The following is a 13,266-nucleotide window of genomic DNA, read 5'->3' on the forward strand; positions in this document are numbered from 1 at the left end:
TTAGGAGTGCTAGAGCAAAAGGTTGATGCAGCTCATGAATTGTAACTGCTGAATGGTGGTGGCCTGGCAGGACTTGCCATCGATATTAGCACTGAAGACTGGGGAAAAGAAAGAAGAAAAGCACAATACTGGGAGGTTTTTTTGACTTAACATGAAGCAGTGTCACTTGTTAGAAGGAATGAGGTGATAAACCAAATTCAAAGAGCAGTGACAGCAGACCATCACCCTCGTGGGGCAATTCTGTATCTGCATGAGAGCTGGCTTCTAAGGCAGTGGTTAGCCCAATGCCAGTGGCATTTCAAAACCTACCTCTTTCTTGCTTCAGTCTTGCTGCTCTGGAACCAAAGTCCTCCTTCCACAGCTCTACCCTCGCAGATCCTTTCTTCAACGACCTCCTTCATTGGCTTTGTAACACACAGAATACTGCCTGACTGAAAACAGCTCCCAGCATTCAGACCTCATCTCACTGGCACTTTGTGCCAGCCAGGGACCTCAGCAGATGGCATTTCACACAGAAAAAAAGCCAGCGTGAGCCTAGCAGTGGAAAATAAAGCAAAGGCTGCTCATGCAGGAGATGCTCTGACTCAGAGGAAACCAGCTTTAGTTGGAGCTTAAGATTGACAATATTGACTCAGTACCTACAGAACTCGCCAGGATCCTGCTGTGGCCTACTGCTTTCAGGGGGCTCTGCTCCAGGACACCACATATAATACACATTATATACACTGGGTCCAGAGGAGGCCACTAAGCTGATTAGAGGGGTGGAACACTTCCCCTGTTGAGGACAAGTGGGATTGTTCAGCCTGGAGAAGAGAAGGCTCCAGGAAGATTTTATTGTAGCCTTCCAGTATTCAAAAGGAACCTAAAAGAAATACGGGGAGAAACTCTTCAGTAGGGTTTGCTGCAACAGGACAAGGGCAAATGGTTTTTAATTGAAGGAGGGTCAGTGTAGGACGGACATAGTGAAGTTTTTTTACAAGGGTGGTGAGGCACTGGCACAGACTGCCCAGAGATGTGATGGAAACCCCATCCCTGGGAGTGTTCAAGGTTGGATGGGACTTTGAGCAATCTGTCCTAATAGAAGGTGTTTGTGTTTACTGCAGGGGGTTGGACTAGATGGTCTCTAAATGTGCCTTCCAACCTAAACTCCATGATTCTGTGATTATAAGTCCTGACAAAAATACTAGGAATGAGCCTTCCTCCCCAAAGGCTAAGAGCTGTAGGAGGGCAGTGACAGAACACCTGCCACCTCTAATTCCCACAGCAGCCGAAATGCCCCAAGACAAAGGCACAATGCCAAGATAAGATAATGCCAGGATAAAGCATGGTAAGAGACAAGCGTACACTTCATGATAAATAGCTTTCCAGACATCATTTGAAACCCCTCCAAACCTTACAACAGACTAATCCATTATTTCATCAGTGGCTTTAGAGCCCCATAGAGTACATATCAGAGTCCATACCAGGGGGGGCCCAACAGCCCCACTCCTGAGATTGGGTAGAAAGGGAATAGAGTTGTCCAATCATTTAGTCCTAAAAGTAACTGCTCCCTGAATATGAACCTGCTTTTTTCTTTTCTCTCCACCCCAGTATGAGTAACACAAATAATTCTCTTTGAAGTTATACTGTTTGGGACACAGCTTATGTAAGTGCCACATGATACATATTGCTGCACCTTGCAACATTATGGTTCAGTAGCAAGCTGAGGATGGACTTGGGAAGGAAGTCTAGGTTCCATGTGAATTCCTGACCTCAGTACCTCTGCTACAAAACTGATACTTGAATAAACAATTGGTAGTTACTAAAGCAGCTGAGTGCCCATAGGAGAAAAACATCCACTTACAAGTTTAACAACAGCTACAGAGAGACTTCTTTGCATGCCCAGCTCACCGCGAGTAACACAGCAAAACGATTTGCAATTGCATTGGGATGCTCTCATTTTTTAAAGTTTAAGAAACAGCAAGAGCCTGCTCACACCTCTGCTTGCACCAGCAATGATCTGCAATCCATTATCTCTACAGCTGCACCATTGGGATCAGCTACAGGAATGGTAATGTCAAAGCACTCATGGTGGCCCCTATGTCATTCACTCAGTCTAGGAAAGACAACTCCAATAAAAAGGACCTCAGTTCTATCTGTGGCACACTTTCTACTCCTCTTGGCATTAGAAGAGATGCACTGGTGAACAAATATCATCTGTAAAAGTCTGAAAGAGTAAATACTGTCTTCATTCAGGAAATATGGACCTACATCTGCCTTCACTTCAAGACAACACTGACCCTGTGGCAATTTTCTGTGATTATGCAAGAAAAAAAAAGCCTCACCTTGCAGAAGGAGAGAAACTGAGTTTGCAGATGTAAAATTAAAACCAACAAAGAAGAAAAACCTGAGCCACCTACATTTCTTGAAGAAGCTATTCTTAAAATAGCAGCTACAATGATATCAGAGCGCTGCAGTACCGCAGGGGACCTGAACTTGAGAGATGAACAGAAGTGCCAGACTTCCCTGTGTCCTCAGCAGTGGCATGGGCAGCTGCTCTGCATCCAGGGAAGGAGGAGTTAGCACAGCTACTGATGCACCAGCCACCTGCTGGTGTGCCACCTTGAGCCCTGAAACAGCAACAGCAATAGTGCAGTATACTTTTTTGCCCTTAAACACACTAGGCAGGAGGAGCACAGTGGACAGAGGCTGGGTTATCAGGGAATCTCCCTTCACTCCTGCCAATGTCCACTGTGGCAGCGGTGCAGTCATGTCCTCACAGAGAGAAAGCTCAGAAAGTATCCTGCAACCAGGGAGAAGATAGTGAGGAAAGAACATTTACCAGTATTCTTCTTCTACAGAACACTCAAAAGTAAACACTTCCTCATGAAGCTGGTCATTTGCATAATCACATTATCAAGATGGTCGTTCACATGGATTGGAGCGTCAGCAGACTGAGATGACAATATAATGCACTAACTGTAGATAACAGAGTATGACTTTTTTTCACCCCCCACAAATTTCTCCACACTTGGACTCCAAGGTTTTTGACAGGGAATAAAATATTGTTAGCCACTTGAGTATTTTTTTTAATTAATTCTCCTTAGCCACAGAAAAAATGGAGCCCAAAACAGAGCATCTGAAGAGATATGGATATAAAGGATATGAGCATGTTCAGCACAAAGGACCACACATACCTTGTGACATCTTATCTGCAAGTGGAAATCATTCTGCATAAGAAAATAGTTTTTAAGCAGCACGTAAACCAATATATACAATGTGTGTTGGTACATGTAACTAATATGTTAAAATCTGGAGAGGGAAAAAATCAAGCATGTATGACACATCTTCTGATGTTCTGGGTTCCATTTGTTTTTAAAGAAAATTTTAGATTTTCAAATCAGCAAGGGAGCAGTAGATACGAAAAAGGTAGGATGGAAGAGAAATCAAATACATTTATTATCTAAGGAAAGAGCAAAATAAAAGTCAAAGAAAATTCTGTGTTTAAAGCCTTGTCAATGGCCAGAGAGCAGAGGGCATGTCAAGAGGAGTGGGAAGCCATCACACAGACAGCTGTGAGCCTTGCAGCATGCAGGCTATGGGGATTAGACAGCTTTCCAAGGAGGGAGATCTTTGAAGATTTTCAGGTGGGAGAGAAAAAGCCAGTAGAATAAACCTGATCAAAGCCACATCTCGCTTTTTTAGGAAGCTGATCCTTCTCAGCCTTCCATAAACTGCTGTGCATTTCAAGCACAAGAATGAAGATGAAGACCTCTGTGTTTGCAGCATGAAGCAGTGGTGTGGGACCGCACTGGATATGAGCTTGGGAGGTGCTGCACACAAATGCTACAGGCCAGTTCTGGTCTAGGAAAGAAAGGAGGAATCAGAAAACAGCAGATGCCTTGCCAGAAAATATCACAGCTAGAGGTACTCATGCTGTGGCCTGTGGCACAGCTGGCATTGGAGGAAGGCAAGGGACAGCTGGGGTCTGATCACTCACTCCAGGCAGGCATTTATCCCCTAAGATTTTGGTTTCTACCCAGGTATTTCCTGACACCTGAACAGGTAAGTTGAGGATGCTGTGAAAATAAAACACTACTGAGTTGAAGCTGGAAGTCCAAATTCTCGCTAATTTTGAGATTTTAAAATTTCAGCAGCAAAGAGAGACAATGAAGTATCTAGTGCAAATTGTTTTTCCCCCCAAAGTCCCACTGGAATTTGTACTTCAAGTTACAAGAGGGATAGTTACAGCTGACACAAGTTACTTAAGAATAACACTGAATTAGCATTGGGTTACTTGGGAATGACAAAGGAGGTTTCATTTTTAATGTTCATAAGTCACCCAAATTAATTAGCTCTTTAAAGTGGCAGTGAATCACTTCCTGAAATAATTTGTATTGGCTAAATTAATTCCTGTGAAGGGAGCCAATTTGCTGATTGTAAATTATAAGAGCCCCTGACTAGCTCCTGCGTACACTGTGTACCATTTATAAGGCTACTGGGAAACAAAGGATGGCTACTTCTCATCAGTGAAAAGACTGCAGCTCTATTAAGTGACTAACTTACAGTGCTACAATTACAGGTTTCTATTTAAAGAATCCAAGACAGACATCATTAAGAAACAAAGCTGGATGTTCAGAAGAAAGGAAAAATCAACAGAAGCTTGTTTTCTGAAAAGGTGCACCAAAAACCAATTTGAAGGGAATATTTCATCCTCATAGATTAACAAAAGGAAGTTTAGACATGCAGGGCTAATTATGAATATACTTCCATCATAGGGCAACGCCTAAAGGCAACCTGAAGCCTGGAGTTCCAGAGCTGCCTTCTCTTATCCATGGTTAGATGACTGTTTTGAGATCCATAAATTTAAATAACTTTGGAAGAGTGATGAAGTGAGACAACACATACATGGATTTCTACTCAGGCAGAGGAGATGCTTTCCTACCACTGGCAGCCTTCCTCCCGGGAGACCTCTTGCACCCACCCAGTACATCCCACCACCTACCCACTCTGGTTAAAGACTGCAGCACTCTTCTTAGTGGATTTGTCTTCTTTACTCCTCCAAAAGAAAAAAATGTACATAATGCTTTACCCAAGCTAATTTGCATAGCTTTCTCCTGTTCTTATCTGCATCTCCTTACTGGTATCAAAGCCTCGACATTTCTGCTTGTGAAATCCTTCCCTGGTAACCTGCTTATCAGCAGTAATGAATACTTGTGCAAACAGGTACAAAATTAAATGGCTTCTTTACAGTGATTATGATAGATTGAGCCATGCTTAATCTACATAATCAAATTGCTTCTGTGTTCAGCTGTAATACCTTTTTGCTGTCCTGGGAGCAGGTTCAGCCTTGCTTTCTCTTTCAACAGGTTCTTTCTGAGAAACACTAATCATGCCTGGGAAAAGGGCTACTTTAGGTGCAATCATTTAACACAGCTTGTTTGAAGCACACAAACTCTGCAAGAGGGCAGAGCAGATCCTAACAACAGAATTCCCTTTAGGGAAGGAGAAGACATCCTGCAGGACACATAAGGGAAAACAAAGTACAAACCAATCTCCTCCAGCTATGATCCACATTCCCAGACACAACTGCAGCTATCCTTCTAAGAGAGATGACATCTTTACCCACTGAAATGCACTGAGCTACTACCACTACTATAATTTCCTTTCCCTATGCAAGAGCATCCCTGTTTATATGCTACCAAAATAGAGAACTGTTGTTTTCAATATCCAGACCAGATTCTTGATTCAAATCAGGCTGGTTAAAATGGACAGCATGGATGTTTTATTAAATCCTTGACTTGGGAAATAAAAGGATTTAGTTCAGGGAATGTTCTGAAAAGCATCTCATACCTAACTCATGTTTATCAAGTCACTTAGGTCAAAAGTATAAATGGTTTTCCCCACAAACAATAAGCAGGTGCTATTTAAAAAATATCCAACAGTCTATTTGCCTTTGTCCAAAACACAGCACTGCAAGAATAAGAGGTTTATTTCATAGTCAGCCTGCTGGGAGGCTTTTTGTTTGCCTGTATTTTTCCAAAGAGTCTAACAGAACAAGTAGCCTACAAGCTACTGCTTATTTCTAAATACTTTTGTAAATTGAAAAGTGAGTAAATCTGATGTAAAATGCTAATAAGCACTTGGGGAGAAGAATTTCTCTTCCTTGTTATGGCTTTGATATAGGTAAAAAGAAGGTGCTGCTGGACCTTTGAGTTGGAATGGTGACAGCTCCAGAAAAAAGGTCTCTGCATCTTTGTAAGTAAAGAAAAAGCAATGCAGAAGGGAAAAAATAAAAATATGAGTTCTGGCAAGGGCCACTAGCACAGCTTGACTTAGGCTCAGGAGGAAGTAAAAGCTTGAATTACATAAAAATAGATTTAAGAAAGAATCAATGACATTTCTCTGAAAGTTTTAGTTAAGTTTTAATTAGGATCTGGGATTTTGCACTTAAGTGCATGAAGTGAAGGAGTACATGTACTCATGCTTCCCAAGATAACAGACAGATCTGAAACTTACTCATCTCATCTCAAAAGGTTAATTAAAGAACAATCCTTGACAGCAACACTCTATGGAAACCAAGAGTCTGCTCCACTGGGGAGCCCTGGGGAAAGGCTGTGCTGGCATTTCCCACCCCTCAGGAACAGACTGAAGATGCTGCCCGGTGACCACAGCATGGAGAAGAGCAAGATGCTTTGAAGCTTTTTTTATAGTGCCCCACAGCACTATAAAACTTGCTTACTGTGCTGCCTGTGGATCTGGAGCAGCTTTCCCAGCCTGTGCCTGGCTCTGTGGGGCTGCTGGCCTGGAGTTGCTTCCACACAGTCCTGCAGCAGAGCAGGTGGATCACAGCCAGCGGTGAGAGGTACGTGTGGTAATTCTTATAATTAGGAAACTAAGGCAGAGTGACTCATCCAGGATCAAAATTGTAATTTAAGCTGGAAATAGCCTGTGGGTTCCCCAAATCCTGCAGATGCTGAAAGCACTTTGAGGCACAGGCCTTCTCTGGTTCAGCCCAGCATCAAAAAAACCATGTCAGCTTTTAGGGAAGCCTGTATATGCAAAACTCATTTGAAAAAGAATCATGGCAAATTGAAGAAACATTATCAAAATGAAGAATAGGAGTTTCATCATTTGAGTATGACTTTGTGGACATAACTGAACTTTGGCTGTGCAGCAATTTAATTTCCTAAGAACATGAGCAAAGTCTCAATTAGATCAGAGAGGACTGCTGCACTAGTAGAAGAGAAGAGGAATGTGCAGCTGGATCAGTGAAAAGATATGGTGCAAGGAAACATGGAGGCCTCTTAGCAGATGCAAGCAAGGCTGCTTGCTTGGTATGTACCACAGGCAGAGGCAAAAAACACCTGCAGGCAGCTTTTTGCTAGTCTCTTTAAAAGCTACAGCCAGCTACTGGGGCTGCCACAGGAGAAACAGGCTCATTTAGAAGTGGCCCAGAGAAAAGCAGACAAATGCTAGAGAAAAAAAACCCCACCAGAACAGCAATGGGTTCTGAACGCTGCTTAATGGAGTGAAGCCTGAACATTATTTGGTGCGATCTTGACGGGCCTGATTTAACTACTACATTTTCGTATAGTATTTTTCATCCTGATTATGAAGAATTGCTTGACAGCCCTTGGTGACTGCTTAGAAGTTTCTCAGCCACTTAAGAAGAAGGTCTATCAGAGCACATTTATCAGAGGAAAGACTCCTAAGGAGTGGATGGCAACAGATGTAACCTCAGGGGTGAAACATCTCTGTTATTGCCTGTAGAAGAGACACCCAGAAGAGCAGTGGGCAAGACAATTCAAGGCATGTGAAGGCAACTCAAGGAAGGGCATTTCTGGACACACAAGTTCCCACAGCATGTTTTTATCCAGCAGAAAGACAAATTACCAAACTTACAACAGCCACTCTTCACCTGAGATATGTATACCAAGCTCTCCTAAATCCCTAGCCAGAAAGAAGCTGGTGATCCTACACCACTGACTCTCACGCCCCCTGTTCAAACCACAGCAGTCCCACTTCCTACTTTTAAACACAAAGGGCAGTTCCAGACATATGGGTTTATTTTGGTTTTGACCCAGAACGTCCATCCAAATTGAAATTATGTCTGTGACAACTGAATCACGGTTTTTGGGGTAGTATCTACACATGCAGAAAACAGATTGATAGACATTGTCTTCAATGAAGATGACATCTCAGAACAGCAATTATGCAACATTTCACCACTTCTTCTTGGAAGACTGCATTTTAAATCAACTCCTTTTTGCCCCCTCCCACAAGGACCCTTCCAAGTATATAATCTGCAAACCTTGTACATACAAGAGTTGCTTGCTCCATATTTTTAATGCAAGCTTCTCAAGAGCATCCTGAATTGCAAAACAGCGTTTTGTTCTCCAGAGCAGCACCTCACTCAGGTGACTGGAGCCTGCACTCACCTCCTTTACATATCTACTCATCTAAACACGAAGGCTGTGTTCCAGTGAGCAACCCAGACAGACACAGGAACATTGAGACAAGGCTTCACAATGAGTATCTGCAGGCGCTGTCGTTAAAGCAACAAAACCCCCACTAATGCACCCACAAAAACCATCAAGTTCCAGAAATACAATGCTGCTTTTGGGATTTCAGATACCATGCAGAGAAATTCAAACACTCAGGTGGAAGAGTTAAGATCAAAGTAGTCTCTTCTCCCTCAGCATTTGTATTACCCTGCAATTCCTCAGGGTTCTCACAATGACCTGCAAGTACCCTTAATTTTCCCTTGAACAGGAAAATACCAAGTGCAGTTAAACCCTCAGCAAGGCTATTTTGTGAGAAAGCAGGAGGCATTCCTTCTGCATCCCAGCAGAAAGCTTACCCCATCTGGAAGTGCCCTCCAGCACACAGCGCTCACAAACTCATTTGTGTCGTCTTCTTTCCGGTCCTTGTCCAGGACACTTTTGACTGTATCAAACTTGAACGTCAGCAGTGTCTTTGAGAGGCCCTTATAGTATAAGTAAAGGGAATTATTTTCACTTCCTAGAAATAAAAATAAATGTAAGTATACAAGATTAGGTTCTGGTAAGACAAACAGAAATCAGGGTTCTTAGCTCTTTCACTGCTTAAGATAAGCCCAGACATTTCCTTGTAGTTATCATCGTGCTCATGGTGCCCTGGAAGGTGGAAGTACTCCACAGCAAACTTCCATCACACTTAATAATAGGACACAGTTTTATAACAAGACAACTGCAGTGTGCAGCACACCTGCAAAATGTACAGGATTCCAAGAACCCTCCACAACTTCCTCAGGGCAAAGCATTTTGAGCAGGGCATCTGCACTACCACACAAATCACAGCTACATCCAGCCTGCTCAGAGCCACAGCTCAAAAGCAGGTAGCACTATCAAAGTTTTGCCTGCCATAATCAAGTATGACAATTTGGTCTGTAGAGGCTTAAGCAAGAGAGACTAGACTGCACAGGCTTTATTTAGAAATCCATCCCAATTTCTGCTTTGCAAGCTGCACAGTGATCAGAGAACACACAAGCTAAGGTCCTCCCTTCAGTGCTGGCACAGCTGTCCTGCTCATCCCACAGCTATCAGCCTGTCACTGCCTTTCCCAGCAAGAGCTGTGGATTTACAGAGCCTCGACAGTCTGTCTCAAGCAGTGAAAGGACAGAACAGCCAAAGGGGTAACTAATGATTCAGTCTTCTGAGGAGCTCTATGCCATGTGGGCACTACTGGCCAAGCAGAATGCCACACTAAGTGACAAGTACCGGATCCTCATGTGGCCCAGGCTACTGGTGATGCATGAGGATGTGCCAGTTGTTAATCTTGAAAGACATAAATTATATCAACAGCAACGACATTAGTAGTTGATTTTGGTGACAGCAAGTCTGAATCATCATGCATAAACAACTCATCTGCGATGGAAGAAAACAATCTAAAGGACTCCCTTAGGGCAGGACTGCCAAGGGGAAGGAGCGTGGAAGTCTGGAAACATTTTCTCTTAAAAAGCCCATGCAGCCAAATAGCACAAGTGCTGGTGTGCTTTGCAACAGGTGAGGCCCCAGCTGTGAGGAATCCTGTTAGCATGTCAGGGGGCTGCCCTACTCACCACAGGCAATGTAGTCTCCATTGGACGCCAGCCCTACGAAGTTCTTCTCATTGATGTGACCCTTGAAGGAGCGCAAGCAGTGAGGCTTCCCTACGTTCCACAGCTTCAGCTGGCTGTCTGTTGACCTGAAAGCAATAGTTAAATTTACCCTGCTGCCATATGGCAGGAACTCCTCCCCGGCCACCCTGCTCCTCGACACTCCAATGACAATGTAAATGTAGGAAGCCTTAGTGCACAACAGGAGATTTATCCCACTTTCAATCATATGCAGCTCAGCTTGAGCTCAGAAAGATATCACCTTATTTTAAAAGCCTGTCAAAACACATTACACGTTTGAATAAAAACATCCCTGAAGTATTACTCTTCCTTTCTCCTATCAATTGCAGAGCCCTCCTCTGAACTGTATGGCCTTTGGGCTATCACTGCCTCCTCCAGATCCTCACAGATCCAAGACACATCAAAGTTATTTATATTTTAAACCTTTACAGGAGGGATAAAATCTGTTCCCTTCTCTGTGCCAGCTGCAACTCTCATTCATGTCTTTCCAGGGCTTGGGTAGGAAGCAGTCTCCTCACTCCCCAGGTGCCCTGAAGCACATTCTCCTCCTCCTTGCCCAATACCAAGCAGCAGCACAGAAAAACCTATGGGGGCTTAGAGTTGCTGTTAAAATTAAATCTCTTTTTCTCATGTGTAATCAAGACTGCACAGATACAGAACTCAAGCTTCTATATTACTATTCAAAATATACAAAACATGTTGGGATTAAATCAGAATTGTTGTTTTCCATGGTTCTCCCAAATGCAAATACACCTGCCTTCAAAATGTTTTTCTGTTTACTGTGAGAACACATTTTGCCTTTGGGGTTACTAATCTCTGCTGCCTGGCAAACCTCAAACGGGAAGATCCCAATTTCTAGGAGATATAGGATTAGCTTCCTCCCCAAAAGCTGAAGAGACGTGAACATAATCTCTCACTTAACAGGCATTATTTCCTAGCAATCACAGCTCACATGGCTCTGGTATTCTGGCCCTCACTGAGACACACAGTAGGGGAACAAATGGTGATAAGGTGGCACTGAAGCCCCAAGAAGCCATTTTTAAGAAAGGGATAGTGCTGTTCTGATCCCCAAACTTGAAAGAGATTGGGAGCAGGACCTGTCAGCCTCCAGGGTGAGAGGGAGGGGAAGCAGACCATGCTACCCCATAGAGGTCATGTCACCAACCTTGCTGCTCCCTGAATATTTCAAGCTGAAAGGAAAAAACTCAAATCACACAACATCCGTCAAATATTACCGACATCTGTAATGATGTAAGACATCAGCCCTGCACCAGTGTCCCATTTACCTAAAAATATAGCACAAAAGAGGAGAGATGCACCTTGTACTATCCTGCAAAAAAAAGCTTATCTCAGTCCTCAATGACAGCTGGAATGACAAAGGAGCAATAAGAGAGCTGCAGCAAGATTTCTTACTCAGTATTATGAGGTCAGATCAGGAAAATGATATGAATTTTATCTGCATTACTGTGACTTAAGCAGGAGTGCATTCCTCACCCCAGGTCAAGACAGGAGGCCCAAAACAAAGCATTCAGCTTTTGCTGCCTGGTGCTCGTTTCACATCTGCCCCTGCCCTACATTGCTGCTCATTCTCCCTTCCCTTGTCCTTAACCCCAGAAGAACAGCTTAGAGAAGCAAAAAAGGTGTGTATCCTCCTTTTTTTGGCCCACAAGTACAGGAAGATGCTTTCTGTGCTATTAGGACAGCTGTATTTTTAAAATGCTGTTTTCAAAAGCTTCAGAGTTGCCTGGAAACTAAACTTTTCTGCAGCCAGGAAAAGGCAGCAAAAGACTAATCCCTGGTCTACAAGCTGTCAGATTCCTGTGACAGCTGCTGCTCTTAGCTTCCTATCAAGAAGACCTCAGATATATAGGCACTTAACCTCTATGTTTTACTGGCATCCCTACTAGGTGTCCTCATTAAAATAAAAACACTTAAGTCTATTACTAATGGAAAGATTTTAGTGTTAATGAATTCCCATCAAGCTCTAGCTTAGGATAAGCATGACATGGAAGAAAGCTATCCACCCTAAAACTGCAAGGAGAGACAAAGGTCACCGATCCTGGTGGTGTTACACTGCTCTTCTGGTTTCGTATCCTCTCCAAAAAAACATCTTGTATGTGCTGCTCTGTTAAATCTGTCTCTCTGTAAATCAGCACAGTAATCAATGTGTTGTGCTAAATACCAGGCAGTTCTGAACACCCCTAAGGTCAAAACCTATCTCTACAAGGCCAAAAAAAAATCAATGCAATCCATAAAACAGCTTTAGCTAGAAATCCAGAGAATCTGAATATACATATAATTTTTTCTAAAATCAGTGCTTGATTTTTTGAGAATCACTACTGCTGTTGCCTCTACTCAGTTTGCAAAAGGAAAGGCAGGAAAAATAATCTGCTCTGACATTTCTCCCTGTTCACACACAAGGTGGACCCTTCCGTTAGTCTCCTCACGCTGCTGCTGCCTGTCCAAGTCTGACAGCTCTAACAGCTCTATCGATAACTCCTCCCAGAACTTTGGGAGATGCTTTCTCAGAATGCTGCCCCAAGCAGAACAGGGCCATTCTGTCCTAAAACACCCCATAAATGACGCTCCACTTGATTATGGCTGTAAAACACTCCCAGCCTCCTCCTGTTTCAATTAAACACAGAAACTTGGTTCAAAGCATTAAATTTAATTTTCTCTGTGTTCCAGATATGAATTTGCAGCCTTATAGAGTTATAATGTTAATAGAAGTAAGAAGAGAGAAGCTGATTAAATATAAACAGTACCAGAAGCCACCAGGGAATTCTCCATCATGCAGCTCAGAGTAACTCCCTTGCAGCCTGACAACACCTTAAAATGCTGTTTCACTGTGTAAAAACATGGGACAGAACCAAGCTGGATAACCACTGGCTCAGTACAAGGCAGCAGGCATAGTTCCTGGGACTAGATCTACCCCTGTGATCCATCCCTGCTGCCCTCAGGTGTTAGACACGAACGTGTTGAGATCAAAGATTCCCCTGCAGCCCCTCACCTTCCCCATTAGGTAAGAGGGGTTCACCTCTAGTTTATTGAAGAGCCTTGTAGACAGTCATTGCCAATTTTCACGAGGTGACCTGACACATTCATTCCCATGTGACTGAAAACCTGTC

General features: G+C 43.2%; 1 protein-coding gene across 3 annotated transcripts in view; it reads right to left on the reverse strand.

Annotated features, from left to right (window-relative positions):
* Positions 1-13,266, reverse strand: part of COP1 (COP1 E3 ubiquitin ligase) — a 124,184-nt gene that overhangs the window by 22,898 nt on the left and 88,020 nt on the right. For 2 of the 3 annotated variants that reach the window (XM_066324710.1, XM_066324709.1), the window contains exons 17-18: positions 10,082-10,206; positions 8,843-9,003 (exon numbers count right to left, since the gene is read on the reverse strand). In XM_066324710.1, coding sequence (XP_066180807.1) covers positions 8,843-9,003; positions 10,082-10,206 — 286 coding nt within the window. Of the gene's footprint in view, positions 1-6,897; positions 6,985-8,842; positions 9,004-10,081; positions 10,207-13,266 lie in introns of those variants that run through there. The other variant, XM_066324711.1, reaches the window with a different exon arrangement.

The sequence above is a fragment of the Sylvia atricapilla genome, chromosome 9 (assembly GCF_009819655.1).
Source record: "Sylvia atricapilla isolate bSylAtr1 chromosome 9, bSylAtr1.pri, whole genome shotgun sequence".
NCBI lineage: Eukaryota > Metazoa > Chordata > Aves > Passeriformes > Sylviidae > Sylvia > Sylvia atricapilla.